The sequence below is a fragment of the Mugil cephalus genome, chromosome 8 (assembly GCF_022458985.1).
Source record: "Mugil cephalus isolate CIBA_MC_2020 chromosome 8, CIBA_Mcephalus_1.1, whole genome shotgun sequence".
In the NCBI taxonomy this organism is placed as follows: Eukaryota; Metazoa; Chordata; class Actinopteri; order Mugiliformes; family Mugilidae; genus Mugil; species Mugil cephalus.
In genome coordinates, this window is record NC_061777.1 from 7,608,706 (window position 1) to 7,636,695 (window position 27,990).

At 43.5% G+C, this 27,990-nt stretch overlaps 1 protein-coding gene across 5 annotated transcripts; it reads right to left on the reverse strand.

Moving 5' to 3' along the window:
- cltcl1 (clathrin, heavy chain-like 1) lies at positions 1–27,990 on the reverse strand. Of its 5 annotated transcripts, none has more exons than XM_047591114.1 (33): positions 27,532–27,990; positions 20,411–20,618; positions 19,865–19,867; positions 18,711–18,979; positions 17,379–17,540; positions 17,096–17,209; positions 16,828–17,001; positions 16,425–16,622; positions 15,333–15,533; positions 14,967–15,119; positions 14,723–14,845; positions 14,121–14,258; positions 13,853–14,017; positions 13,547–13,727; positions 13,254–13,417; positions 13,034–13,159; positions 12,794–12,936; positions 11,877–12,111; positions 11,659–11,781; positions 11,428–11,573; positions 11,153–11,336; positions 10,821–11,013; positions 9,710–9,867; positions 8,608–8,772; positions 8,247–8,522; positions 7,336–7,485; positions 7,121–7,252; positions 6,892–7,002; positions 6,599–6,769; positions 5,297–5,518; positions 5,020–5,040; positions 2,899–2,974; positions 1–1,763 (listed from the first exon to the last, which is right to left on the reverse strand). In XM_047591114.1, the coding sequence occupies exons 1-33, from the start codon at positions 27,571–27,573 to the stop codon at positions 1,639–1,641; spliced, it is 5,052 nt and encodes a 1,683-aa protein (XP_047447070.1). In that variant the 5' UTR covers positions 27,574–27,990; the 3' UTR covers positions 1–1,638. The 5 variants fall into 5 exon arrangements, with proteins under 5 accessions (XP_047447070.1, XP_047447068.1, XP_047447069.1 ...); XM_047591112.1 differs by having other exon boundaries at positions 5,014–5,040; XM_047591113.1 differs by lacking the exon at positions 19,865–19,867 and having other exon boundaries at positions 5,014–5,040.

Genomic DNA, 27,990 nt, shown 5'->3' on the forward strand with positions numbered 1-27,990 from the left:
CACTGTGTGTAAAGTTTATTCCTGTTTCTGTATGTATGACTTGTGCAGATAGAAGTGTGTGCAACTCAGACTTTCGCCTTGACAAGTCCAATGCTAAAGACGGGGCAGAGCTCAAGTCAACAACAACTAAGCCGTCACCACTTTGCGCAGCCTTGCCTCAAGACTTCACCGTTTATTAACTTGCTGTTTTTTTGCATTTTGTCCTTTTTCTTACAAAAATCATTATGCTTTTTTTTTTTTTTAGACTACAACACACACTATAGACAATACATACGGTTTTCAATATCTGACTTCTTTGATTAGTATTTCAATATATTTAAATTATACACTGTTTTCAGTACAGTAATGATTTTTTTTTCTTAACCAGCTGGCACCAGGATGTGAATTAATGTCCCTCTGCGTTTTCTCGAGTCCGTCGGCGCTTCATCAACGTTCTCTGTTAGTTGGGTGAGAAAGTTTTGTTGTACATCACTTAGTTTTTTTTTTGTTTTTTTTGACACAACATTAGTAATACTTGATATACTTGAGTGTAACATGGAAATTGTGCTCCTGGTTGCAGCATTATAGTTTGGCAGCACATGCACCGACTACAGCGTGTAGCTTCTTCTTTTTTTTTTTTTTTTTCCTTCTTCTTCACCTGCTTTCTTTTGCCTTTTAAATCATAACCGTCCTGAAACTCCAGAAGTCCGGTATCAGAGTCTGAAAAGTCAACTGGTTTGCGGCTGCAAGGGGATGAACATTTCATTGAGTGTCTCTTGGTTTGGCAAAATATCCCACAAAGGCTTTCGAGGAGGCTAAACACACACACTCTCTCACACACACACACACACACACACACACACACACACACACACACACACACACACACACACACACACACACACACACACACACACACACACACACACAAACCGTAACCTCACATACAAGTGTTCTTAGTCCACATACAGCAAACACTTTGTACCTGTTGTGAAAGGACAAACAAAACTATTGCACAGTAACTGTCTTTCCTAATCGGTTCACGAGACAGTTGTGAAATTAAAATGAGCCCATCTCTTTCTTTTTCTTTTGCGGCCTCCTCCGAGTATGCAAGGCTGTAACAGTGCTTTAGGAGGGAGGGGGAGACACACAAACACACGTGCCCCTCCGCTCCTCAGTAGAGTCTCTTCTTCTTCTTCTTCAGTGCTGAAAAGAAACCGAAAATAAAAAAAAAAAAGCTGCTCTATGGTTAACAAAGTCTACGTGGAACAGCAACAGGACAGAGTGGTTTGGTGCAACTAATGTTATCTTCAGTGTGTTAAATCCTCTAGGAGCTGAGAGGTGACTTCATGCCGTGTAGATCAGTGATGCGGTTATAACGTCCGAGTGGAAAGGAGACGCGGGGGAGGGGGAGGAGAGACTGGAGAGGAAGAGTTTCTGTTGCGGTTTCAGTGAACTCAGGTGGAGTCTCACTGGGGAGTGAAGGCCAGTGAAATGTCAGCAGTCTCTGCGCCGCCACTTGAGATCAAGAGCAGCACGTTTCAGTGTGGTTCAAGTCCGAGGATGTGTGCGAGTGTGTGTCGGGGAGGGAGAGGGACAAAGAGAGAGATATGTGGAGGTGGAGGAGGAGGTGGAGGAGGAGGAGGAGGAGGTGGGGTTCTACATGTTGAAGCCGTAAGCAGGCTGAGCAGGGAAGCCTGCGGCGGCAGCAGGGTAGCCGTAGCCCGGGTACGCTGGCGGAGGAGCCACAGGAGTGGGAGACGCGGTCAACATCAGCTGCTGGCCTGATCACACAAACAGACACACCAAAGTCACCAAAAACACGCAAAATGTTCAGCTTTTCTTCACATGTTTGAACTGTTGTGTTCACTGCACTACACAGTTGTTGTTATCTTCAGTTAGTTTATGTCCTTAATAGACTGTTTAGACGAGACACATAAAGGAAAGGTTAACTGAGGAGGATCAGAGATACAAACATTCTTATGAATCGTCTTCTGCAAAAGTCTCAGGCGCCGTTGTTGAAAGTGAAGCAGGAATTAGAGACAAAAAGATAGTAATAATAACAGTAACTAATATTAAATGACAGACTGAGTGAAGGAACGATACAGAAGGTCTTTCCTTCCTGCTCCTGTTACGCTCCACAATGAACACTCATAATATGTGCAATATTACCATTAATATTAGCACTACTTTGTACTGTGTACAACCCCGTGCAATATCCGACAATCACTGTCTGTTTGCAATTCAATACTTGTTGTTGCAAACTAATGCTTTGTCTGTCATTCAATACTTTTAGCTACAATCCAATTCCCTTTCTTGCAGTTCAATACCTTTTGTATATACGCCAATGCTTGTACATTGTTTATTCTATTTTATCTTATTATTTATCTTTCACACAGTCCACTCTTTATTCTTGTCACTTTTCTGCCCCTATGTACGCTGTTTCCCGTTATAGGACAATAAAAAATTGAATAAAGTGCAGGCTAAGGACTTTCTTTTAACTTGTAGTCTGGGTTGATGAGCGCACAAGTAGAAATGGCTCACTCCACTGCAGGATCCGTGCGTAAATGTCGCAGTACTCTTAAAGAGCCTTTAGATACATCAGGTTGTTTTTTAATGCTGCTCTAAAACTTTATTCAAGAGAAAAATCAAATCAAAAAAGATTTTTCTTCCTTCACATAAAACCAATATTCATTCACTCAAAAAAAGTAAATGTAAATGTTAAGAGCTGTAAACAACTGTAAACTGTAAACAAATAAGAGAGGTAACGTTTTTCTACTGGCGAACAACAGGAAGACAGATTTGCTTCACAATGCCACAATTTCACACCATTATCTATTTTTATTCTACAATTTTTCAATATATTCAGGAGCCATAATGATTTGTCCTTCGGTGTAAATGTGCCTCACGTAAACCTACCAAACACAATCGGCTGAGGCTCGGTCACCTCCTCTTCAGTTTTCCTTTGGCTTTCTGCCTCGTCCAGTTTGTCCACCTGAGGGCAACAAAGGAAAGAGAATGGATCAGAAAAAGCTCACTCAGAGTCAAAGAAACAGGTCACATATTGTAGGCGTGCTGCAGAAACCTTTTTTTTTGTCAACGGTCTACAAAAATGAAGGCTTTTCGTAGGACGACTACAATGTAGTGAATCACAATGATGTACCCGTTTTTTTTTTAAAGGCTCATTTCTTATTGGGTGTCCATCAACAAAAGGCAAAACGCTTGAGCTTCACTTGTAAACGTCTCACTAGTTAAAGTAGATTTATCACGCTCACGTCTGAAAGACAAACCTACACATAGCACTTCAGAGTGCAGCTAAGAGAAGATGCCATGCGGGTTTGGTGAAACTTTCTAACAGAACAAATGTTAAGTGAACAATTAAAGGGTCAGTTCGCCCAAGTCAGATAAAATAAAATGAAACCATTTAAGTCCATGGTGTTTAATCATGTCAGTTGTCACTGCTGAGAGTGCAGCAATCAATCAAGTGGAATGAATCTTATTTCTGCAGCTCAAAGCATTAAAAAAAAAAGACTTAACCGACGTAAAAGCAGCATCTCTATCCAGATAAGAGTCCTTTCTCATCATCAGTAATTCACAGACCTCAGTGTTGACTGTCGTTTTATTACATTTAACAAAAAACGGTTGGCGACAAAGTCTGTGAATCACCATGAACTCTGAGATTCTGTTTTTGAGTTTCCACATAATTTTTGACTGTTAACGACAAAAAAGAAAAGCAAATCCACAATAGTTGGACAAAACACTGTGTAAACTGACCCTTTAAAGAAAGTATTACAATAGGGTTCAAGGTTAAAGAAACATTACATTAGGTGAAGGAGAAGCTTTGCAGTACGTGCTTTTATGCCGATGCTACATTTCCAGCCGGTCCTATATCATTAAATAACACATCACAGCTTCTACATGCATCCCATTCGCGGCTGCGAGCAGGCCCTCCTCACTCAGAGCTTTTCATTCTGCTGGACTCAAAATGAAGCTACATGTATCTGAAGCTCATCCTTGCCAGGCGTTTGGTTTGTTGTTCTAAGTGCAAAGAAATCATCAGGCATTGTGCTTTAACTGGAGAAGGTTTCTGATGTAAGTAGGATGAGGATTAACAGCGGTTCAGCTCAGTCAGTTTCTGTTAAATCATAATTACAAGAGAAAAGTGGAAAAGGTCAAAGTGCACCCAGGAAACACCTTTCTGTACAATTCTGAATACAAAATATTAACGAGGAAAGAGGAGTCCAAAACCTTTGGAGTTAGTGTTTGTTGCCCAACTGTTAAAAAGTTAACCTGGAGTTAGAAACGTGGGGATGCATCTAACAAGTCTGGAGTGGCTTGCTCTCCTCATTCGCCCTCATTTTGGGGTTTTTGGAGAGTTTTACCCAGACGGAAATCAAGGTTTTCAAAATGCCACTCAACACTAGATACAGCCCCAAGAGAGAGAAGTTAGAAGGTGAGACATATCTGTTAGGCCAAGAGAGGCTAATCCTGGTCCTGAAGAAAAGAAATAAAATACATGGTGTACAGACTTTGGTTGCAACCCATTAAAGTCTTTAAAAACCCTGGATCAAAGGAAGCTTCCACAGAAAGCCCATACTAACAGACCAAACATGAGTAGACACTATGTATTATTTCTAATTTCTAAATACACATTTGCAATCTATTTTTTTCTCTTGTGTGTTACATGCACATTTAGTCAAATTATGTGTGTGCAGAATTTATTTTCCTCATAGTTTTATTTTGTGTTACTGTATTACTGCTTATATTTGAATATGGAAATGATCATCGACAGAAACTGCTCCTGTTTAGACAAATCCAAAATGTATTCAAGTATGTTGCAGTGGAACAAAAGCCTGCACACCACTGCTACTATTATTATTACTACCACTACTACAGTTCTCCAGGACCAGGGCTAGTTAGGCCGTACTCAGTCTACAGTCCATGCTAGGTTCCTACATCAGAAACCTAAGAGATCAGTTCAACAAAAAACAAACAGACAGAACATGTAGGAGGAATAAAAAGAGGGCCAGAGACCGTCACCTTCGCTGCAAACTCATCAACCTGGAAAAGAACCCAAAGACATGACCTCGAGTGACCTCACATGGCTAGACGTCAACATTTTAGGAAATCACACTGATCGCTGGGAAACAGACTTAACTACCATTAGAAACACTTTGTATGTGTGAGCATTTCCCCTGAGATATTACAGAGTACTGTCCACCTTCCACATGTCAGTTTTACAGGAACTTGCACAAGCAAATACATGGTAATTAAACCTACTATTTGGTGTTTCGTGGTACTGTTCCTTAATACAAACCTTTGTGAGGTACTCTCTCATGACCTGGATGAAGTAGGGCATGGCGAAGTCCATGATGTTGTGCCTCCAGGCCACCTCCAGCACCACGTCAGGGTGCAGGAGATCATAAGACGCGAACAGGCAGGCGGCAAAGCACTCCTTCCTGCCCTCCTCCAGGAACCACTGGAGCAGAGTCTCTGCCAGCTCAGCATCCTTGGACTCTGCAGCGTACAGCATGGCATCCTGGGGAACACGGTAATGCATTTAAATGACTCGAGATGAGAAACAGAGAAGCCTTCGTGCAAAACTAATTCTACAGGAGATGCACCTGAATCAGAGCCATATATTAGAGAGAGTCTGGCCAACTAGGGAATGAACCGCTATCCCGCTATGATGATTGGTTCTGAGCTGGTCCTGTGTTTCATGGGCGCCATGTTAGATACATCTAACCACTATTCACCCATAGATAAGTGGCAATAACAGAGAGTAAAGTTGGATTAAAGGTTAACATATGTCACAGTGCTCAGCCTACAAAACACAGGTTTCCCCGGTGAACAAAAACAGAGAAAGTTATGGCAGCAGAAGATTAAAAGGAAGAACTAGATTTCTCCCTATTATGTGAGGTAAATGTCAATGTCTCTCTTTGACAAGTTTGAGATTTTATACAGGAAAAATAAAGTCATACCATCATCAATGTGAACCTTGATCTCAAAAACGCCCAACACAGCTTTACAAATGAATGAAGTTTGAAGTTAACTAAGCCTTATGCTAGCTAGTTATCTAAGGTAAAGGCTCAGAAAAATAAACCCATGTGTGCATGTACTTTATGTCCATGTATATAGACAAATTGAATTAACTTGATGACTAGCGTGCTAATGTTACAATGATAATAGTAATAATACTACTAAATAACAAACTAGTTTAATTTTCACTATTCCTGAGTATTTATCATTTTTCTGAGTTATTTCAAACTTTTAAAGGCAATGGATGAACACAGGAGACTGAGGAGAAGGTAAACACAGCTCCATGACTGAGGAGGTGATTGGGCTACATTACAAGCGCATTTAAGATATTTAAGGTAAGTAGACGCTGGGATATTGAAGTGAGGGCCTTTTACATACTGACTCATTTATAGGCCCGTTACTGGTGAAAATAAGCAACATAGCAACACACAACACTGTAGAATCTTCCCTCCGATATAACAAACATGGCGCCGATGATTTGAGTTGGCCAGACTCTGATCTAAATAATCAAACAGTGCCACCTATAGAGAATGCTCCGTATGTGCGGGAGATTTTCTACTTCCTCCAAAATTGTCCGTACCTTGTAGAGTTTGTCTTTCTTGCAGAGCTCCACGCTCTGTCGCCAGCGGTTGTTTCCCTTGTACAGATAAGCAGCGATACGTCTGAACTCGATCAGTTCGTGTTTCTCTAACCTCTGGGCCAGGCCGATGGTGTCAAAGTTGTCGTACGCATCAATGGACGCTCTCAGGCCCTGTGGACATAACACAGGCATTAATTACATTCGAGATCCAACGGAAATGGTAAGATCCACTAACTGGACCTTAGCAGTGCCCCCTAGTGACAGAAAAGAAAGTAACAGCATGACTGACAGACCTGGTAGTCTTCCTCCTCTGTCAGCAGATTGTTCAGAGCTTCATTGACGGATTTGTTGTTGTGACTCTGGACAGACCTCAAGTAAGGCTTGACCAACTTCAGCTGGTTCATCTGCTCGGACAAAAAAAATAATGAATATGAGCAATGTGTACAATCGTTAAAAAAGAAAGTGAACAACAAAACAGTGAACACTGAACATATTACAGTGGTAAATATGGCTGCTGGTCACCTTGCTAAAAAAGCTGACAGCTCGGTTGTGGTCCAGCCGAGGAGACAGAATAGTCAGCAGGTCATTGAGCAGGAGCGGTTTGAATTCCAGGTAGAAGGAAAGAGATTTGTAGTACAGCTCCACATTGGCAACCTGACGACGAAAAAAGAACAAGATCTTGAAAAACTTGAGTTTGTTTGCAAAGACGGTGAATGACCTAAATGATTAATAGTCACCTTAGCGATAGTGTCTTTGAAAAGCCCTTCTTTCCACGCGTCCGTTGGGTGGCTCATCATGGTGAGAACGGCGTTGTCGTACTCCTCGTATTTATCGTACAGGAAAACCAGCTCTGCCCATAAATGAGACTGCTCTGCTGCACGGAGGACCTGGTGAATATAAGAAACACAAGTCGATCACATTTAAAGACTGGAGATGACGTCATAAAGAGGATTTATTTATACAGCCCCCTATACAAACAAATACTGACACGAGTTTTAGTTAAAAACAACACAACAAAGGAAAAAATGGATATTTTTCAAATGAAAAATATGTAGTTCAATGAACTTATATCGATCAGCCACAACATTAAAACTACTGATAGGAGACGTAAATGATACTGACCAACTTGTGACAATACAACGTTCTGCTGGGAAACCGCAGCAGGCGGTCATAATGTTATGCCTGATTAGTGTATGTGCGTAGAAGAAGAAAATAAAATAAATTTTCAGCTCCTTATATGTTGAAACAGCATCAGAAATGAAGTGTCTGTTATTTAGTCTACTGATTAAAATTAGGTTGTCAAAATATTAGGAACACGTGTTCAATTCAATAGTATTACAAACCACAGCCTCCAAAATCAAAGCACAGTTGAATTAACAGCTTTCTCGGTTACTTTAAAGTAATGCTACATACCACAACCTTCATAAAGACTTAGGATTTAGTGCAGGACTGGTTCACTAGTGTACCTAATGAATTGGCAAGCAAGTGTCTTTGTCTGCAAGCTTTCAAGGATTTTAGGAACTCTCATAACCAAAGAAAAGAAAGAAAGATAGCGACCTTTCTTCAACCTTTCTTTCTGAACGAGTGCAGTCAACAACAATATGTCAGTACAGGGCAGACGCAGACGGAGAGAAGAGAGAAACTCTACCTTTGGGATGTTGACCCTGGACCAGAAGAGCTCCAGGTGCTCTCTCATCTTCTGAGGTTTGAACTTTGAGTAGAGGATGGCGAGCTCCGTGAACATCCCCATGTGGGCCCGCTCCAGGCCCAACGCGGCCTCCAGCAGAGCGATGAGCTCCTCGAAATACCCGCGATCCTGATAGTAGCTGATCAGGTCCTCCAGCTCGTCGGCGTGGATCACGATGTGAAGGCCACAGATTTGCGCCAGCCGAAACTCCTCGCCGTCCACACACGCAAAACACACCTGGCGACGAGAGAGTAAGAGGGAATAAACACAGAGCGGCCAAGAAACGTGAAAGTAAAAGAAAGGTTCAGTACGTGGCTCCTACCTCCTTCCACGTCCGTGTGCTGTTGGCTTTCCTGGCGCTGTCCACGGCTGCCTGGTACTCTCCCAGGTGGACTAATGTGGAGGCAAGTCGAGCAAAGTTGGACACATTGTTGTACAGGAGTTTGGCTGCTTCGTACATGCCTTCTTCGTAACATCTATCGCCAACCTGCACAGGGAGAGTGTGTACATCATTACTTCAGCTACAGATGCTTTTAACACCATTTATTCCCCTTTTCTGGTGAGCGAGAAGTTGTGCAGGTTTGGTGTCAGCTCCTCCACTTTCTCCTGCTGATTACTTGTCTCACAGGCCCAGGTTTGTCAGATACCGTTGTCAGTAATTGGGGGACACCACAGGGGACTGTCCTGTCTCTGTATCTGTTCACTCTTTACACTCTCTTTTCTCTGATGACTTTGCAGGGGTACGTGTATCAGAGATGGACAGGAAGTGGAGTATGGGACACTGATCGTAGGATTTTGTGGAGTGGTTCGAGGCAAACCACCTACTACTGAATGTGGACAAGACCAAGGAGCTTGTCACTGACTTCAGGAGGAAGAGGACAGTGGAGCCCATCATCACCATCCAGGGCCTGGAGGTGGAAATAGTGGACCGCTACAAGTACCTGGGAGTCCACATGAACAACAAGTGGGACTGGAGGGATAAGAAGGACCTGAGTACTTTCTGAGGAAGCTCAGGTCTTTTAATGTGTGCAGTGAGTTACTAGAGTCTTTCTACCAACTTGTTGTAGCGAGTGCCCTGTTCTTACCAGCAAATACCAGCAAAAAAGACCAGTATTGAGCAGTAGGATCAACAAAGTAATGTTAAAGGCTGGACATGTGACTGGCAGGGAGTAACAGACATTTGGCACAGGAAGACACTGGATAAACTGCTCCCTATTATGGACAATGCATCCATCCACTACACCAAACACAATCAGACTGATTCAGCTCCACTCCCATAGTGAACGCTACACAACCTCCTTTATTCCTTAGTCTATCCAGCTGTACAACAGCTCATCTTTTTTTGTGACAATTAAGATACTACGACCAACTGGATTATTAAAGTCTGTCTAAGTCTAAGTCTAAGGCCGTGGTGTTTTTCTTACCTGCTGTATGTGAGCATTGTTGGGCCCACTGACAAATTCTTCCAGCTCTGCCAGACGGTTCGTTTTAGCTAAAGCAAAGATGAGCTCAGTCTCCACGTACGACTCTCTGGCTTTCTTTCGAGCCATCTGTAGAAACTTCACCAAGTCTTCCCAGTTATCTAGAAAACACAAATACAATACAAATACACCTTAAATATCAACTCAGAGCAACCACAGGAGGAAAACAATCAATGGCTATATTTGCACAAACACAGCATTGCATTAGTCCAAAACATACAATATTCCTTCTAAGGTGTTAACAAAGCAAATGAAAAAGAATATTTAGTAATATCATACTGTCGTTAGTATAGTTTGAACCAAACTTGCTTAATTCTTGCCCAACCAACAAGTCTCCTTCTTTCATATGTTCACCTATCTTTCAGAAAAGGTTGTAACTTGATCATTGATCAGCCACAACATTAAAACCACTGACAGGGAGAGTAAAGAACTCTGACCATCTTGTAATGATACAATGTTGTGCTGGGAAACTTTTAGACTATCACCCACTTAGACCTGACCAAACAGCACCACCCCATAGTAATAGTAACACTCCTTGATGGCAGCAGCCATCCTCAGTAAGACACAGCCTGACACAGACACACACACAGAAAACGCTTTAGGCGCAACTAAAAAAAAAGGAACAGCACAAGGTGGTGACCTGGCCTCCAAATTTACTAGATCCCAAACTGTAGCACCACTAACAACATTTTGTTTCCAGACACTGCAGGACACCCTCAAAATGCCCATGTCCATTCTCTGATGAGTCACAAGAGGGACCTACATAAACCTAATAATAGGCAAGTGATTTTAATGTTCGCTATGTACAAAGACTTTTGACCTTTCTACTCTAGCCCCTCAAATGGTGGTTGGAGTACAAGCAGTAAAATATATTTCACAAATACAAAGTATACACATCCAAAGAAAACTAAAACGCAACTAATATTTAACATTTGGAAAAACTTTCAGATTCAGACTACTGTCATATTCTGAATAGGTTTATATTTTGCATGTAGACACAGAGCACGTGAGCCTTTTGTGTGCAGCTGATTCAGGCTGCAAAGCCGAAGCTTACTGTTCTTGCTGGCTGCGTTCACCACCTCCATGTACGCCGACGGGTCAACGGCTTTAATGTACGAGTCGATGGCCTCTTTGACTAGGTCTCTCTGCAGCTGGGCTCTGGCTAACTGGCTCCAAACCGCGGGCTCGTTGCATCGCTCCGCAAACTCGTAGGCACGATCCAAGTTCCCTATGTGCTCTATCAATACCTAGAAGAATGAGGAAAGGAGAGAGCTGCATTAACATTAAAGACAACGTGTTCTAGATTGACTAATATACATTTTTTCCTTCAGTGTCATAAACTACTTTAGACAATAAACTGAACTGAAGCAGAAATATTTCTTTCACCTGTATGGCCGAGGTGTTCACATCAAACTTCTTGAAAATAGCGAACGCCTCCTCAAAGAGCTCGTTGCTAATAGCGATGTTCGCAATATCGGGAGCATCGTAGTTGTCCAGCCTGTTGATGTACTCCATAACACGCGTACGGTCTGCCTTGATGGCCGTCAGTATCAACAGATTCTGGAGGTTTCTGTGGGGGGGGGGGGCAAAAAGAGGATTGTTGAAGACAGAACGATTTGTGGCTAAAAGTATCACGAGTGCCAGCTGTGAGTCTGCTGGACCTGTGTTCACTGAAGACTGAGTTATCAAGTACGATCTTCTCCAGCAGTTCGATGAGCTCATTGGGCAGGTCTGCAGTCATGAAGGCCTTGACTGTGACTGACACCTCCTCTGGGTCTTGGGTCTCTGACAGAGCTGTCTGCACCACCTGAGAGGAAAGAAAATAATAAATAATCAATTAAAAAAAATGAAGACTAATTCGCAGTCAGGAGCAGAGCTGGAGGAAACTTAACCTGGTCAATGAGTTGTCTTCTGTAAGGGTTGTTTTCTTCCAACACGTTTGCCCAAAGCTCTGGATCTTTCCTTCGTACCAGATACCGAGCCTCGCTTTTAAATAAAGAATTCTCATTGCACACCTGAGAAGAAAAAAAAAAAAGGTGGTTGACTGTGTATCTATACGGCCACTTTGTGGACTATAAAATATTGCACATTGCTGGGATCTAGAACACACTTTGATGAGGTCCAGGTCACACTGTCCTCTCTCGTAGGCGACACAGGCCAGGTGGGGGTCCCTCTTCTCGCAGTAGCGTCCGACCACGGCACTGTCGTAGAACGGGTTCTCCTTCAGGAAACGCTCAGGCGTGTTGTTACTGTCGATGTAGATCTTGGCCAGGGCGTTGTGGGTGGCTGGCTCCTCGCATCCTTCGTGGATACGGGACTCCAGCCACGGCAATAAAAGCTTCAACCTAATAAGATGTTGGATTAAATAGCATATTTGAATATCATCTGCATTTAGATGAAGCATTTAATCCAAATACATTTCACAGCCATGGCTTATGAAAGTATGAGTTATATTTATGAGATGGTGTAGGTTTTATGTAGTGTAATGCACAGCTACAGCACTAGATGGCAGTGTTGAGCATTCAGCAGTGCCATTTGTTCAAAGTATATATAATATATAGTATATTTTAATAATTCCAAACAGAATTAGATAATGAATGGCATATCTGTTCATCAGTGAACTTAGTTTTGTGGAATATGCAAATTCAGTCTGCAAAATTAAGTTAAGAGAAAGAAGAACAAACACAGGAGCAAGAATATCTGTTTATATGTATAGTTCAGCTTCTTTTTGTGTGTATTTGATGATGAATGGACATCATAGGAGTATAAATATTTAGATTTCAAAGTTCCCCCCAATCACTTATGTGGATTCTCTCAGGTAACAGAGAGAAAGACTTGAAAATCAAATATCTTTCTTTTAGCAGGACCATCATCTGTCATCACTGGAAACAAGAATAGGATAAAAAGCTTCAAATAAACTACAAGCATGCTCTGCAACGTAACATAAGTCCATTTATCTATTAGTTGTGATCTAAAAGTAGCAATCAGATGACAAGTGGATCCACGTATAATTTAGCTATTATTTACCTGTTCCTCTTCTCTACTTCCTCCACCAGTTCATCAGTGGAAAACTGCCCTCTGACGACCATGATCAGGTTCTTGATGACATCCTCAGCACAGTCAACGTCCAGTAAGCCGCCGATCACCACCGGTAAACGACTGGGGTTCACCTGAAAGCAAGTGCAACAAATTATGAATGAGGAGGCTACGTGCAACTCAAATAAAGAGAGACTTTGGAGATGATGTCTCCTTTATTCTTGATCTTACTTTCTGTACGTAAATTTCAATGTATTTCTGCAGACTGTTGCGGTAGAGGTAGAGCACCAGGTCGTGGACGAAGTCAAAGCGATCACACACAATGATAAGAGGAAGCTGGTCTGTGAGCTTAGCCTCCTACGAACAGAAGAAATATTAGCGATTCAACAAGACGACCTCAGAAAACTGCTGCTGATGATGAGTTCAACGTTTAAAGATGAGATGTTTATACCTTGAGGAAGTTTTTAACCCTCTCTGGGTCGTAACAGTTGCTCTCTCTGCAGATTCTCTCCACTTCTTTGATCTGGCCGGTCTTACAGGCAGCCTGGATGTACTTAAAGTGAACGTCTGGCTCCTGGCTGAAATTCACAATCGACCCAAGGAAGTAAAACAGGCCTTGAACGGAGATGGCGGGGGAGAAACAACACAACAGTTAGCTCCATCTGTTGTCGGCAAAAGAAAAAGGAAAAAAAAACACCCATTTAAAAAAATATTGTCCCGTTTATCTGAGACTGCCACACTTACCCTCATAACTCTTGAACGATTCAAAAAGCTCCACTAATGTCTGAGTTCCCAGCTGCTCGTGATACTTCGATGCTACCTGGACGCACAGCTGCAGGTTCTGCCGGATGTTTGCCGACAGCATGGCCCTCAAACACTCCACGGAGTCTTCGACCGACAGGGAGCCGAAAAAGTTCACCAGCCACTGAAAGGAAAGACAGGGTAAAAAAAAAAAAAGAAGACGGGGAGAAAGTGAGATAACAGGCTGAGAAGGTGGCTGCTCTCAAAAGAACACTATTCCCAAGAATGATCACACTCCTACGGGCGTACCTCGGGGTTGAGCAGATGTGTGTGCACCACGGCTCGTTTGATATCATAGAGGTCGGTGTAGTGTTCAAGAGCTCTCTGCAGCAGCCCCGCCTTCTCGCACAGCTGAGCAACGTGGGCACGGTCATAGTGCGTGAACATCTGGTTCCCCAGGATTGCATCTGCCACCTATACAAGTTAACACACAAATGGAAACACGACTCATTGTTTAGTCTTTTAAAATGCAAGGCTGCTGCATGAAATCAGGAAAGTTAAGAGTCTGCATGTTGACCTGAGGGGCGTGTATGAGGTTCATCTCAAGCAGACGTGTCTGTAGGTGTCCTTCGGCCGGCCGGTTGTTCTTTAAAGCATCCAAAAGGAAGGAGGTGCACTGCTGGATCAGGCTCCCCTCCATGAACACATCCACGATCTACCGAAAAGGCAAGAGGAAAACAAGGAACTTAGGAGAATGCGAGACGTTTTTGATTTCCTTCCATCTGTAAGCCATCATTCGAGCTAGCATGCAAGATAAGAGTCCCACGCTATTAAACACGACGTGCCTGTTAGCCAGATGTTTGGGCTTTTCACATTTAATAACACCTTCGGAGGCCGTGGCTGAAAATGGGACGTATAGAAGCATCACACACGCCTCTGTTTGAGACCGAGAAAAGTGAATATGTGGCTTTTAAAAAAAAAAAAAAAAAGGGGGGGAGAGGGCGACTGACTCAGCGGATTCTTGGCATTGCTGGCACATCTGGAATAACACAGAGGGAGGCTCCCACACTGGGCACTTTGTGTGCAGATGTTTTAAAACGAGAGCACGCGTTAAGAGTCGGGCTGCACGTCCCTGGTGAGAGAAGTGGTGGTCATGCCGATGCCTGGGGTGGGTGTTACCTGGTTGATGTTGGCCAGAGGCTCCTCGTCCTGGACCAGCATCTGGGCAAACTGCAGTCCCTGGTCTGGATTAACACGCATCACATTTCTCAGCAGAAACACCCAGTCTGGCGTGTAGCCCACCTAGACAAAAAGCAGTGCAGTAGCAAAAAAAACAAAACAAAAATGCAATTCTGTCTGTTTTTTTACTGTTAAAGGTCAAAATGAGAATGGAAAAGGGAAGTCATGCAAAGTATCTCATTACCTTTTTAGCATACAACACTATCTTCTGGAACTGGCCAGTCTCTGCAAAGCACTGGATGACCTTGTTGGGGACGTTAGCTCTGAGATACACACTAAGAGCGAGTGTGGGGTCAGAGGCCTTCACCAGGTCTCCCAGCTCCTCTGAGCACTCCAGCTACAACACATGCACAGTCAGAGTTATCCTCCAGTCCCGTCTACTACTTATGCAGTCACTTCAACATTTTACCAGAAGCATTTATGCATTTTATTTAAACCTCTTCACTTGCATATTACATTTTTAGTTTTTTCTCTTTTTAACTTTAAAGAAGCAACTGCTACGTAAATATTTCCTTGAAGGACTAATGAATTATCCTGATTCTGATTCTACCTTGTCCTCCTTTAGCCATTTCTCCAGCAGCTGCTTGCGGCCCTGCTGCAGGACTGGCCTGCACAGCTCCAAAGACTCAAACTTGTTGAGCTGGCCCTGGTCCAAAAGAATCCCGAAGTACTGCAAGAGTGGAGAGGCCTGACCTGGCTGGGCCGGGACACTCTGAAACTTACGGATGGTTTCCGCCGTCCGCAGGATACCCTGAGGGGAGCGAGGACATCAAAGAAAGGAGGAATCATTGCTCAAAGAAGCGGCGAGGAAGCAGAAATGAAATCTTCTGAAGTAGAATGTAAGTTTTATATGCATCCATCCACATCCTTTACGTACAGAGGATTACATGTGCGCCGCATCAAATGAAAAAATATCTAAATATTTGTTTATTTTTAAGTTTACGAAGCTCAAAACTTGTAAATAATGATCTCAAAACTGCCGGGAATGTTTGTAAAAAGGTTTTTGAAAGCCTTTAACCTCTGTTTCCATGATTATTTCATATCATCATCGGCTTTAAACATTTTGTATCAGACTTACAAAATTTATATTTTTAAGATACGATTACGAACTTTTGTTAATAGTTTCCGATTGTGTCATGGCACTGATCTCATATTCTCCTCAAGTGTTAGTTTGTTTTACATGTTTGTTACAATTGGAGAACTGCTGTACACAAACAGTTTGAACAAAAAAAAATCAGAAACCTTGAAGGTGAAAGGTTGAAAGGAAGAAGGGATGAAACCTTGGGCATATGTACATTTGTTCTTTCAGAGGTGACTTTACAGCACTCACTTTTCAAAGATGTGGCCACACGGGCGTGGGCTTGTGAGTCTTAGAGCTCTGTTTTGAAAACTTTGAAATAATTGGCCAATGATGGTCATGCAATAGATAAGCCAACAGGATGGACGGTTGTCAACACACTTGTTTCATCCCTTCAAAGCATTATATAAGCTTTCAACGTTTGTGATTTCAAGCTTTTAAACACCAAGTGTCTCGGCTTTCCGTTTAAAAAAGGAAAAACTGTCTTTTCCCTATAACTGTCCCTCTGCCAATGCACCAGGCATGCGTATGAAACTCTACAATGAAAAGCAGTAGCAGTAGTACCTTTGGTGCTGATGCAGCAACCTTTGCAGCCTCTGAATAACTTCCCTGAGCAAACAGAGTGTTGAACTTCCTGGCAAAAAGCTCCTCGGCCCCGGCAAGGTTCGACCTCACAGCCATCCTCAGAGCTAAGTCGGGGTTCTGCAGGACGTTCGTGGCGTAGTTGACGATGTTTTCCTCTTCAACACACACCGACAACACCTAGAGAGAAAAGATGATGATAGAATCAATAAATCAGCAAGGTAAAGGAACCGTTAAAGGATGCATTTATAAGCTGCATGTTAAATCTTAATTCAATTCAATATCCTTCAGTGAAAAAATGTAATCATCTATCTTTCACATAAAAGTGACCTGTTACTATATATGTAAACAGGTAACTTCTTGCCTTTCACTGCTCATGTCTCACCTGTCCCTTCTTGTTGACACCAATGATTCCCGAGGTGGCTTCATGTGGAGCAGTAACAAAGATGGTCTCTGCACTGATTCGGTTCATGTAGATGCACACTCCAGACTCCAGGTCGTACAGGTGAATGTAACCGTACTTTGTGATCAAATATATTACACCGTGTTTACTGCCAATCTGCGGAGAACGCGCAGAGAGAGAGAGACAACTTGAGCGCGAATCAGTCACCTCTAATTAGGAACGAATGAGTTGCAGGGGGGATTTTCCTTACCTGCATAGCTACTGGAAAGTCTGTCTGGGCCTCTGGTGGGAAGAACACATCAACTGCTTTCTTAGCAAATGGCTGGTTTCCTGTGGCCGGCTGACCAACTTCAATTATGTGTAACTAATTGAAGAAAAATTAGTCAAATAAAACCATGACAAACAGCAGACCGTAATGCATGTAAATTAAATATTTCTCCTAAAACTTTAACTTTAACAACACATTTTTATGGGTTTAAGAAATGTCGCTTACAGGCCACATAACCTGCATCACACCTACAAACCGCCCTCACCTTTCCTCCGGCCTGTGAGCGCACAGCAAAGCAGAAGAGGGTGGAAGGTTTGGCATTTCCCTCCACCTTGAACTCCCCGAAGGCAGCAGCATGGCCCTCGATGGGCTGGGACACTTTCCTGTCCACTGAATACAGCTGCATCGCTCCAACCACACGGTTTTGCTTCAGGGGAGAGATGAAAACAAGATTGAGAGAATTTATCAATGCATTTAAGTAGTTGCAGATGATTCAGAGAGCTAAGTCTGTGTTTTTGGTTAGGTGTGGTTGTAGGAACAGAAACAAAAAGTTGGCCACAACCTTCTGTAAAAATCCAACACATTTTTACTGTTGCTACCTAGTTGTGTCCATCTATGTCCAATATTTATGCTAAGCTAAAGAAACCACCTTCTAGATCCAGATTCACATACAATAGAGGGGTATATGGTTCTCATCTAGTTCTCAGCAAGTAAATGAATGAAAATATTACTCCAAATGTCTGATTATTGCTTTAAGAGCGAAATGAATTCTGACGTAGAGTTTCTGAACATGACTCTTGGAACTGGGTGTTATTGTACAAAGACTTGGAGAGAGTGCTCAGTGAGCAACCAATACGATGCTTCTTTAAACCCAAACATTTGTTTTAAAGCATCTGAAAGCTCTTTATTATGAATGAGGACCATTATGATTTTATCCAATACTTTTGAAATGGTGCCGGTGCTTAAACGCTGCCCGAACCGGTGATTAAAGAATGGAAAACATACAAGCTTTTTCCAAAAATGGAGCCTTTATATTTTTAAGGCATTTTGTGAGTTAAATAGAAGAAATTATTTACCCAATATAAAATAAAATTCACAACAAACTCATAATTGTCACAATAAAAACAGTGGCGTGAGACATTTAAAAAGCTTTGCATCATCAGATGTTTAATCCAATTCCAGGTGTTACCTCCCCTGCACAAAATGTGCTACGTGAACTTGTTGCAGGTTGCCCAGTCTGCATCTTTTGAGATGAAGTACAGCCAAACTTTTGACCGTTTTTGTTACCACGGATTTCCAGACGCGACTGCAGCGTGGTGAAAGACCAACGTGACGTCGCGTTGGTAAAGCAATAGAGCTAAGCGGGCGGTAATTAAAAATTCAGTGGCGCTAAAATGAAGCACCAAAATCTGCATTGCTTTTCGATCTGGTTACTACCGGTGGCATTATCAGTATCCATCCCTACTCTCTAAGTGGGTATGTAGATGTGAGCTTAGTGTGGACAGAGAGGTTCAGGTTATCTGAATCATGTTCATTCCATTCAGAGAAATATTTCTGCCATGTGTTCGTCTACCCTGGGAGACACCCATATTCATACCTGTGCAGAGATCCCTATCAGCAGCAGCCACTTCTGTTGCTCGTCAGTTCTGTAGTTAATGATCTGACATCCTGCCAGACTGGCGTGCCGATCGAACACTTTGGCTGGTTGGGAGTCCCCCTCCATGCTCCAGTGATAGACTGCGGTATCCGTCACCAAAGCAACGGTATTCACGGATATCCACTTCCAGAACATGACCTCCTCTGTCATGGTGTGAGCCTTCATCTTGCTCTTCATCTCGATGTTGAAGATCTGCAGCGTCCTGGCGGCTGAAGGAGCAGGGACAGAAAAAAAAAGAGGAGGGGGCGGTAAAACGGGAAGAGTCGGGAACTGAAATCCACAGGACAATTAAACATTCAGGGGTGAAAATGGGTGCCGTGAATAGAACACAGACCTCCACATGAACATGTATGAATAGACGTACGCTGGAAGATAATGAGGGCTCTTAAAATTCAGAGTGGAGAAACCGGGGTGATTACTTGAAATAACAAAGACCTTGTTTTGGTCAAGAGGGGATGTGAAAATAGAGGAGCAACCAGGCTGACTCTTGCACCTGGATGCAAAAATGTTTCCAGGCCTAAGTGCTTTTTTACAAAAAAAATTAAAAATAAAACTGTATTTACTGACAAAGTTGCAAAAAACAAACAAGGTGAGGTAATGCATGAATCAGACGAACACTGGAGCTGTTGTGCAAACCAGCAGCATCATCATCACACACACACAGCCTTTGTGAAATATTTAATGGCACCCCTTATGTGCAGCATGGAAAGATCTGACTGTCGATACGGCTGCCGGCACGCGCTCACACGGGCCCCCCCCTCCCCACAACTCTTTTCTCTGTGCAGTATCTGATGATGCATACCACACATACAGTACACTCTACCACCATACAACAAGTCATGCTAACACATGTGTGGTTCTCATAAAAGTATATGTATATGCCAGCGGGTTACAGAGGGGCAGGAATGTGATGCTGAGGTGATACGCTGGTAGTGGAAGTATAAAACTGTCTTTTGATTGATTAGTTGGTCGAAATAGCTCTGCATTCTTGAGAGGGATGTGAGGGGGGGGAAGCTTTTATGAGAGAGACATGGCTACCGGGGTCATCACAACAGCGTGCCAGGCGGCGGCTGGACGGATAGAAAGAAACTCACCGTCTGAGAAATGACAGAAAGCAAGGGAGAAAAAGCAAAGTGTCAATCAGGTACAAATGAGAAGACAAAGATAGACCACAAGGAAAGAGCAACGGGGTTTATTTTCCCCCAGAGGGCGGGGGCGGGGGAGGAGGGTGAGAGGGAGGAGGCATTACAGGCAAATCATCCTGATCAGCGCTTGTGTTTTTGCTCTAAGGGCTAGATTTGGTGCCAGGCAATCAATCTGCACAACCAATTCAGTACAATCAAGCAATAGAACCGACTGCACTCCACATATTTACAGCATTGACGGAGCGTTAGTCGCTGCATGGCCGTGGCATTCCCACAGAACTAGAGCTAGAGACAAATAAACAGTGCCAATGCCATGCGGACTTTATTCTGGGGAATTTTAAACAACAATAACAGCCTCGGCACATGGAACAACAGCGCACTAGTAATAAAAGCAAACTATTTCTTCTCACGACAACACAGTATTTCTCGTCTATCAGCCAGCGCCGCGGTCGCGTCGACTGTGTTGCTCCGTTGCTATGCGCGTCGCCATCTCACCTTTCAGGGCGATGACCTTGCTGGTGGGGTTCATGATGGCGCTGTCGGCGGAGATCGGCCTCCGGATCGGGTTGGTGGGGTCCGACATGTCCACGATCACCACCTGGTTCTGCTCGCCCACCTTCTCTCGGATGCAGATGAACTTGTCCGACTCCATGGTCAGATAGCTGAAGCCAATGTTGGCCGGGTTCACACCCAGGTTCTGCAACTGGAAATTATACAACAAAGTCAATGAGGCGGTTTAATCTATTTGCTTTTTAATATTAAAAAGAAATGCAGTGATTAATAAAGAGTTGAGTTGAATTTACTCCTTCACAAATACATGTAAATATGAAGCTGAAGCCAAAAGGCAGTTAGCTTAGTATAGCATGAAGAAATGAAATTCAACTGACAACAGCACCACTAGAGTTCACAGATTTCCATGTTACATCTAGCTGGTAAAACTGGGCTGGATGATTGTGTTTCAGGTGCAAGTTGATTGAATTGCTTTTTTTCCCATGCCTCTACTTTCAAACTAATATGACAAACTGGTTTGTTTCTGTCAATGAGCTCATCTTGCTCATTCAATTAAATCCAAAATATTCCCACACATTGGGGCTGTGGCATTCAGCTTTGAAATCACCACTTTTATTCCTACAAATTTCTACTTGCGTTACCTTACTCTCTACTCCTCAGGAGGCTAACTTGCTGCTAGCGGCCCTGCCCCCCAAGCCCTAATTGCGACAAAGACAGGAGGGTTCACTCCATCCATTCCTCTATGAACCAACGCGTCCAGGTGCTGAGGCCGATGCACAGAGTGAACCCTCTTGCCAGCATCTTTGGTAGAGAGCGAAACAAGGAAAAACAAACATGGCGATATATCTAGGCTGGCAAAATTATAAAAAATATATAAAAATAATAAGTATCGTGACAGGCCTAAAGCTGCAATCAGTCTTGCAAATCTATCTACCGTTATCGCGTTTAATTTTGATTGCAGCTGGTAATATGCCATATGTCTCTGTTACTCTTCTGTCCATCACTGCACAAGCACCATCCAAAGTATTTGATTAGCCAAAGCAAAATCAGCTCTCAATGGCGTGAATCCAGGCCAAACGTTCTGTGGGGGCGGTTTTTGGTTGGACACAAATCCACTAAATGATACTTCACAGGAGTTATGGTTGTAGAGTTTATAACACACTGTAGAGATTACAGTTTTCTGCTATAATGAGCTAGTATTTAACTCACAAATTCAAAGGTGGTCAGCACAAGAGACGCTGTTAAATGAACACCGTGACATTACTTTGTCCCGACAGCGTCCTGCACTCGGACTAGAAGTAAAACTTTTTTTTATTGCATCTTCAGACAGTTTTAGGACCGAGCCCCCATCACGATAACACAAAACATGCTGTGGGAAAAAAATATATATATATGGCAGCAGCTGACATTTGCCTCGCAGGGGGAAAAAAAAGCAGCGAGAAGCAGATCAAAAACAGTGCTTTGATTAAAATAGCAGCAGGTCTGCTCCAGTTTTTTTTTTTTTTTTTTTCCAGGGATATTCTTAAAGGTTGTTTTCCAGACAGAAGGTCTGGTGGTACATGGAGCCAAGGAACAAGCGTGGGCACAAAGCGGACAAAAGAATGTTAACTCAACGGAGATTTATTTTGCACTCTCATTATAGCTGCTAATAATCTCCTGAATTTACTTAAAGTTTTACACGTATACATCATTTTGTTATCTGTAAAAAAAAAGTTAATCCCCATTAAACAAGTCTGAGACTAAATTCCCAACAGACAACCACTAAAAAAACAAAGAATTTATTAGAAAACTCCTTGAAGAAACCATCAGTGAATGAATCATTATGCAGCATCTCAACCTTCCTGCTGAGAACAAGTCACAATATGCAAAAACACACAAACACTGAGTGGACGTGAACTTGTGCTGCATCAAGCCTTAGCGGAACTGAAACATGAAACACTCCAGCTAGGTTAACGCCTGCTGAACAGAGGAATTATTGTGCACGCTGGCAAACCGACTGTGAACGACGGAGAGGACAGACCACAACATGCACTCGCCCTCTGATGACTGAACCGACTGCATTATGCAGTCTGAGGCAAGCGGAAAGGAATCCTTACGCTCATCACAAGGACTGTACTATCTCGCAGTTGGCTGGCAGGGCAGGACAACAAATTACGACCGCTGAGCCATTTAAATCATGTCATCTGCAAAACAGGAAGGAGGCAGAAGTCAGCGGTCGGGGTGGATTTTTTTAAAAAAAAAAAAATTGTTTATCCAAGAAATAGCTTCTTTCATTTACCATGAAGGATCGTTTCAAGCAGCACTAATCAGTGTTTTTAATATTAACAACGAATCAAATGATGTAACGGGGAAGTGAGGAGAAAACCACAACTCTGCAGTTTCTCTGAGCTCTGCAAATCCTTTTAGCCTCTTTTAGCTTGTTTGTATGTAACAATATTAAATCACTGCAAACCACCGAGTCCCATTAAAACTAAACTGAGCTAAATTATAACTATATATTTTGACTTTTGGTCCAACAACATTAAAAAACTATGTTACAAGACGTTGCCTTGTAGACTGCGGACAAGTGTGGACACTTTAAATTTAACAAATCATCAATCAATAACAAAGACAATTTCTTCAGTAGCCTATTTATGAGCATTGAATATAGCTAATAGCCACAACATTATGACCACGTTCCTAATATAGTGCAGGTCTCCATTGTGCCTCCAAAACAGTTGTGACTCATCAGAGAATGGACATGGGTAATGGTTGTTTGCTGCTGTGTCAACAGTATGTGGACATATTTTCCAGAACATTTGATCGCCTGACACATGATAATCATTGGGGAACTGCTCTGCCCTGTAGTTTGGAGTCAGCCGGGAGTTTCTTAGCTTCTTTGCCAACTCAGCCTTTGTCTCAGGCGGCCGCTTCAACGCGTTTGTATTGTTAATGAGTTAATAACTTCCTTTTTATTCAGGAAAAAAAAAATATTCTAATTCCCTGATCGTGTATTTCATAGAGTCGTACAAAATAGTCAATGTTATTTACATTTCCTGTCTGATTGTGACCTTGCTGAAATTAGCCACAGAAATAGAAATACACTGGCTATTTATGACATCAGTAAATATCCTTGTTAGTACGGTGATAATTCAGTCAACCATATCAGTGTATGGCTGGTTTGTGTGAGGTTACTGGGACACGAGAGATAAAGGCGTCTTTGTAAAGGCCACAGAGGAGACCTGAGGGAGGACTGGAGCCATATGCTGCATCTCCTCCTCAAGGCTGCCAAAACTATCTCGGCGAGAGGAGGGGAGGGGAGGGAAGCTACAATAAAGATAAGGATGGGAGTAAAAGGAAGGACTCTAGACACAGTCCAGCATCTCGCTAAAAGAAAAAAAAAAGAAGAAATCATAGGGAGGGTGGGTGTCGGGAGAGGACCGTTGTAGAGAAGTCACAGTGATAAATGTTCCTCTTACGAGAAATGAAGAAGGATGGATGAGAGCTAGGTAGGTCTGTTCAGTGCAGTTCCAGTAACACAGGCCTTCGGCAATTTACAGTTAAGGGTGGGGTGACTGACTCACCGGAATAAACTCCCCCCCTGCACTCCTTCTAAATAGAACATTCCAGACTAAAACCTCACATTGGCTACAACCCACCGTCCTCTGCAACCTATAACATACCTCTAGTAAAACTGTAACTCAACCCAACAGATAATGACAGAAACACAATCGCATTAATATCAGAATAACGAAGGCAGCAGAACTTCACTGATGATACAGCGTTGACTGGATTTGATGAGTCACAGGCTGCGTGGACACGCTGCCGAAGCACTGACACGTTGCATCAGCAGCTGAAGAATTTTGGGTTCGCGAGCAGATTAGAGGAACACAATAAAAGCTGAGGAATGCAGCAAATAGACCAGGAAGTGGTACTACTTTGCACTTTCTTGCATAAAGTTGGGTGGGTTAGGAGGCAGTGCATTAAATAAGGAAAATCACCTCAAATCTGCTCCAATTCCTGTACTGTACATCAACCATTGATCAAAATGTTAACATACAAGGTGACAAACCATAGTTTTGGTTTTCAGCCCTGCAGTTTTAATGTTTTGTCTCGCTGGTGTTGTATTTTGACAGCAGAATTTTGCTAAATTTTTGCAGTGCAATGTTGGTCTGGAGTCTCTCGGTTAGGATCCGATTATGCTGCAGCAAAGATCAGAACAGTCGGGAAGTAGCCATCTACATCGTCCAAGTTTAACTTGTTTCCAACTATATGGAAACACTGTATGGTTGTAGGACTATCCAAACGCATGCAGACGTATTTTCGTTCGTCTGTATCGGGGGAAATATGCCCCATCGTGGCATCCATATGGACTCAACCCGCTAGCATTTAGCAGCTAAGGAAAGAGAAGACAGGAAACCAACACATTCAACTTAAAAAGCAACCATATGTTTAAGAGTTGTGTATCCGGATTCCACCTCCAAGAGTTCTCAGTTCTCACCACAAAACATGCATCATCTTCCTTATTTCCGATTCACAGATGTCGTATCTGTGAGATTAAATAATATAATTAGTTTACGTAATGTTAACAGTGTACGACTCATGTAACGTTACAGAAAGGCACAACGTGAGTACTATACGTGTGAATGACTGCTCATCCGGGGCATCCGTGATTAAGTCTAGGTGACTGAACACAGATGCTCATCCTCGTCCCTGCCGGCCACTACTGCTGCGGTCACAGATGTCTCCTGTTACGGCGTTCCTGTCATCCTGCTTCCTACCCTGATGTAATTTGCCCCGACTCATCAAACCCATCCCGTTGCCGTGACGCCGTGGCTTCATTTCGTCGGCAGGGGCACAGCAGGAGAAGAGCGGCTTGGACTCTCCCTAGCTCAGCCACGACGGGACAACGTTCCCGGCTCTCTGGGAGCTGCGGGACATTTTTTTGCACTTACACAGGCTGCTACAAGCACGTAGGCCGCTGCACAGGCAGCCAGCAGAAGAGCCACATAAGCTGCAAATGACTCCCACTTTGGCACTTTCGTAATTCAGAAGACAATCGCCTGTCCTTCGAAGCTACCCATCACGATCCACAGAACTTATCTTCAGCTTCGGCGCACTCTGACATGATCATACACAGCAAGGACCTCAGATCATAAATCACACTTGAGTAAACAAGATCGCGGGAGGGAGGCTTTACCACACAGCTGAGCATTAATCACAGTGTAAGGTAGAGAGGCTGTAGTTACGTCTGTGGGGTGAGAAAATGAAAACTATTCAAACAACAGCTCTGGAGGTGTCGGCCTCGTCTCCACGTCCCCGAGAACCGCTCTGAGCGGTATAACCGAGATTGTGCCGAGCATCCGTTGTGCTCTTTATCTCAACCAGGCTGGTACCTCGCCACGGAGCTGGATCTATGCTACACTCCTGAATCCCAGCCCAGACTGCAGACACCAAGCTGTAAATACCAGGCCAAGAAAAAAAAAAAAAAAAAAAAGCTAAACAACTTGAGGCCCAAAGTCCAGGGTTTGCAAATTCCAAGCATTTTTCACTCTGCTGGAGCCACCTAGATTCACAGGGGGATACGACCGGGGCTGAGCTGGGATTTCACGGTAGAGGTGGAACGTAAAGCAGCCCGCCGCTTATCACCGTCTGTCTCAGATTCTCTGAGGAGATGTGAGAGGGGAAAGGTATGCGCCGTTTGGAGCAAAATCTGAGCTAATAACCCAGACGTTACCAGGTGCTGCACTGTGCTCCATCAGCGAGCAAGCGGCCGCTCACCGTTCCCGTCAGCGGGGAGAGGAGAGGAGCCCGCTGGGCTGCGAGCCCTCTTGGCCGGCACCCTTTTATTTTTATTTTTTTTGTGTGTGTGTGTGGATAAAGGGTCTTTGGCTGAGAAAGTGGGGCTGCCGGCCAGAGGAAGGGAGCAGAGAGACAGGGGGTGGGGACACTGTGCTTTTTTTTTTTTTTTTTTTTTTCTAGTGAAAGGCCATTTCACTGCCTGGTGTTACCATAACAACAGGCTACAGACCAGGGGAAGGTGGAGGGGGTGCGTCACAAAGTTTCTCTTTTGGCTGCAAGACACCAAGCACTGGGGGCTGCTGTGGGACAACGATTTAAAGTCCAATCCATGAAGAGAGAGAGAGGAGGGGGGAAAAAAAAAAAAAAAAGGGGGTAGAACATAGTGGAAATAGTTCCCCACACTGACGACCAAATAAGTGCCCGGTTGTTTTTCTTTCTTGTCACAGACTGTAAATGGGCATTTTGTGTTGATTTTTCCATGAGGAGACAGCCAAGCAAAGAGTGCAGGGCCTTTACTACTCTGGTTTACTGATGCTCATCATCATGAGGCTGCACAGATGCTTCCCTGACATGAAAAAGCAGACAAGAAGAGCCGGGATGCACATTAAATCCAAATCATTTTTATATAAAACCAGACTGCACAGACGAGCTTCTTAATATTCACGTGTTCGAATAAGATTTTCTGAACTTAATGGGTTGTGTTGAACTGAAATGGCACTTAAAGAGCACAGCCCGGACACAACCCAAACGGATCACAATTCGTGTTGTGCTGATTTTGTTGGTCGTGCCCAGGACATTTGCTCTCACACATCCACGCGAGTTGTGGGAATCCGTTGCTGCAGGACATGACAACAACATGGTAGCAACAAAGCTTTGAGAGCAAGTGCCGTTCACGTCTCAGTTACAATGTAACCACGAACAGCTGAGCTCCAGCACACCAACACACACACACACACATACAAAAAAAGTGTCAAAACACCGCAGGATTTAAACTGACAGCAGCGTTTTCCACTTGAACGGTGGAAGAATGGGGCAAAAAAAAACTGCGGCGTATCCACACACCACACCACACCGCACGCACCGGTCCGCATTGGAGCTGTGTACGATCTGACTGTTCAATTTTTACAAGTCATCATCTGCCCGGCAGGAGAAAACTAGGCCTGTAGCTATATTGAGCACCACCCTGCAGCCCTATTTCAGATTCCATTTAAATGCGACATGTGCCGTGCGTGTGCGGACCAAACGCGGACGAGGTGCGGCGCAAATAGAAACGAGCAGTGATGAATTTTCGGGCTTTTTTTTTTTTCTCTCCTGCTCCCGCTTACCTGCAGATGTTCCTGAAATCGTATCGGCAGTATCTGAGCCATTTCTGGAGGATTTCTCTGTCTGCAGACTCCGTGAGGAAGGAGAGGGGAAGGGGACAACAAGAGGACAGAGGTGGTCTTGCTTCTTTGTGTGCCCTGAACGCCCCAAAAAGTCAAAATTGATGGGCAGTAGTAGGTGGTCTGGGTGGCTTGCGTTGGTATCGCACGAATCCAGTGACTGCTCCCATTCAGTATCCCCCCCACTGCACAGAGTCCTGAATCAAAAACTCCGCACCTCCGCTGAGGAAACTAGTCCGCGTTAACTCCTACTGAGCGGAGTCGGTGCTTCCTGGTGCCTTGTAAGGAGACGGGGCTGTCCTTAAAATCCCACTTATTGTAAGCGATGACTTTGCATAAGCATCCCGTGTCGTGGATCGCTTTGTTTTGGTTTGTTTTTTTTCTTTCACAGAGCTGTCAGTG

Coding starts and splice junctions, on each gene's coding strand:
- cltcl1 (XM_047591112.1), bottom strand. CDS start 27,573: ATGGCTCAGATACTGCCGATACGATTTCAGGAACATCTGCAG. Junction 14,259..14,722: donor CTCTGGCCAACATCAACCAG/GTAACACCCACC, acceptor CCTTTTCGGTAG/ATCGTGGATGTGTTCATGGA. Junction 11,574..11,658: donor GAAGACAACTCATTGACCAG/GTTAAGTTTCCT, acceptor CTTTCCTCTCAG/GTGGTGCAGACAGCTCTGTC.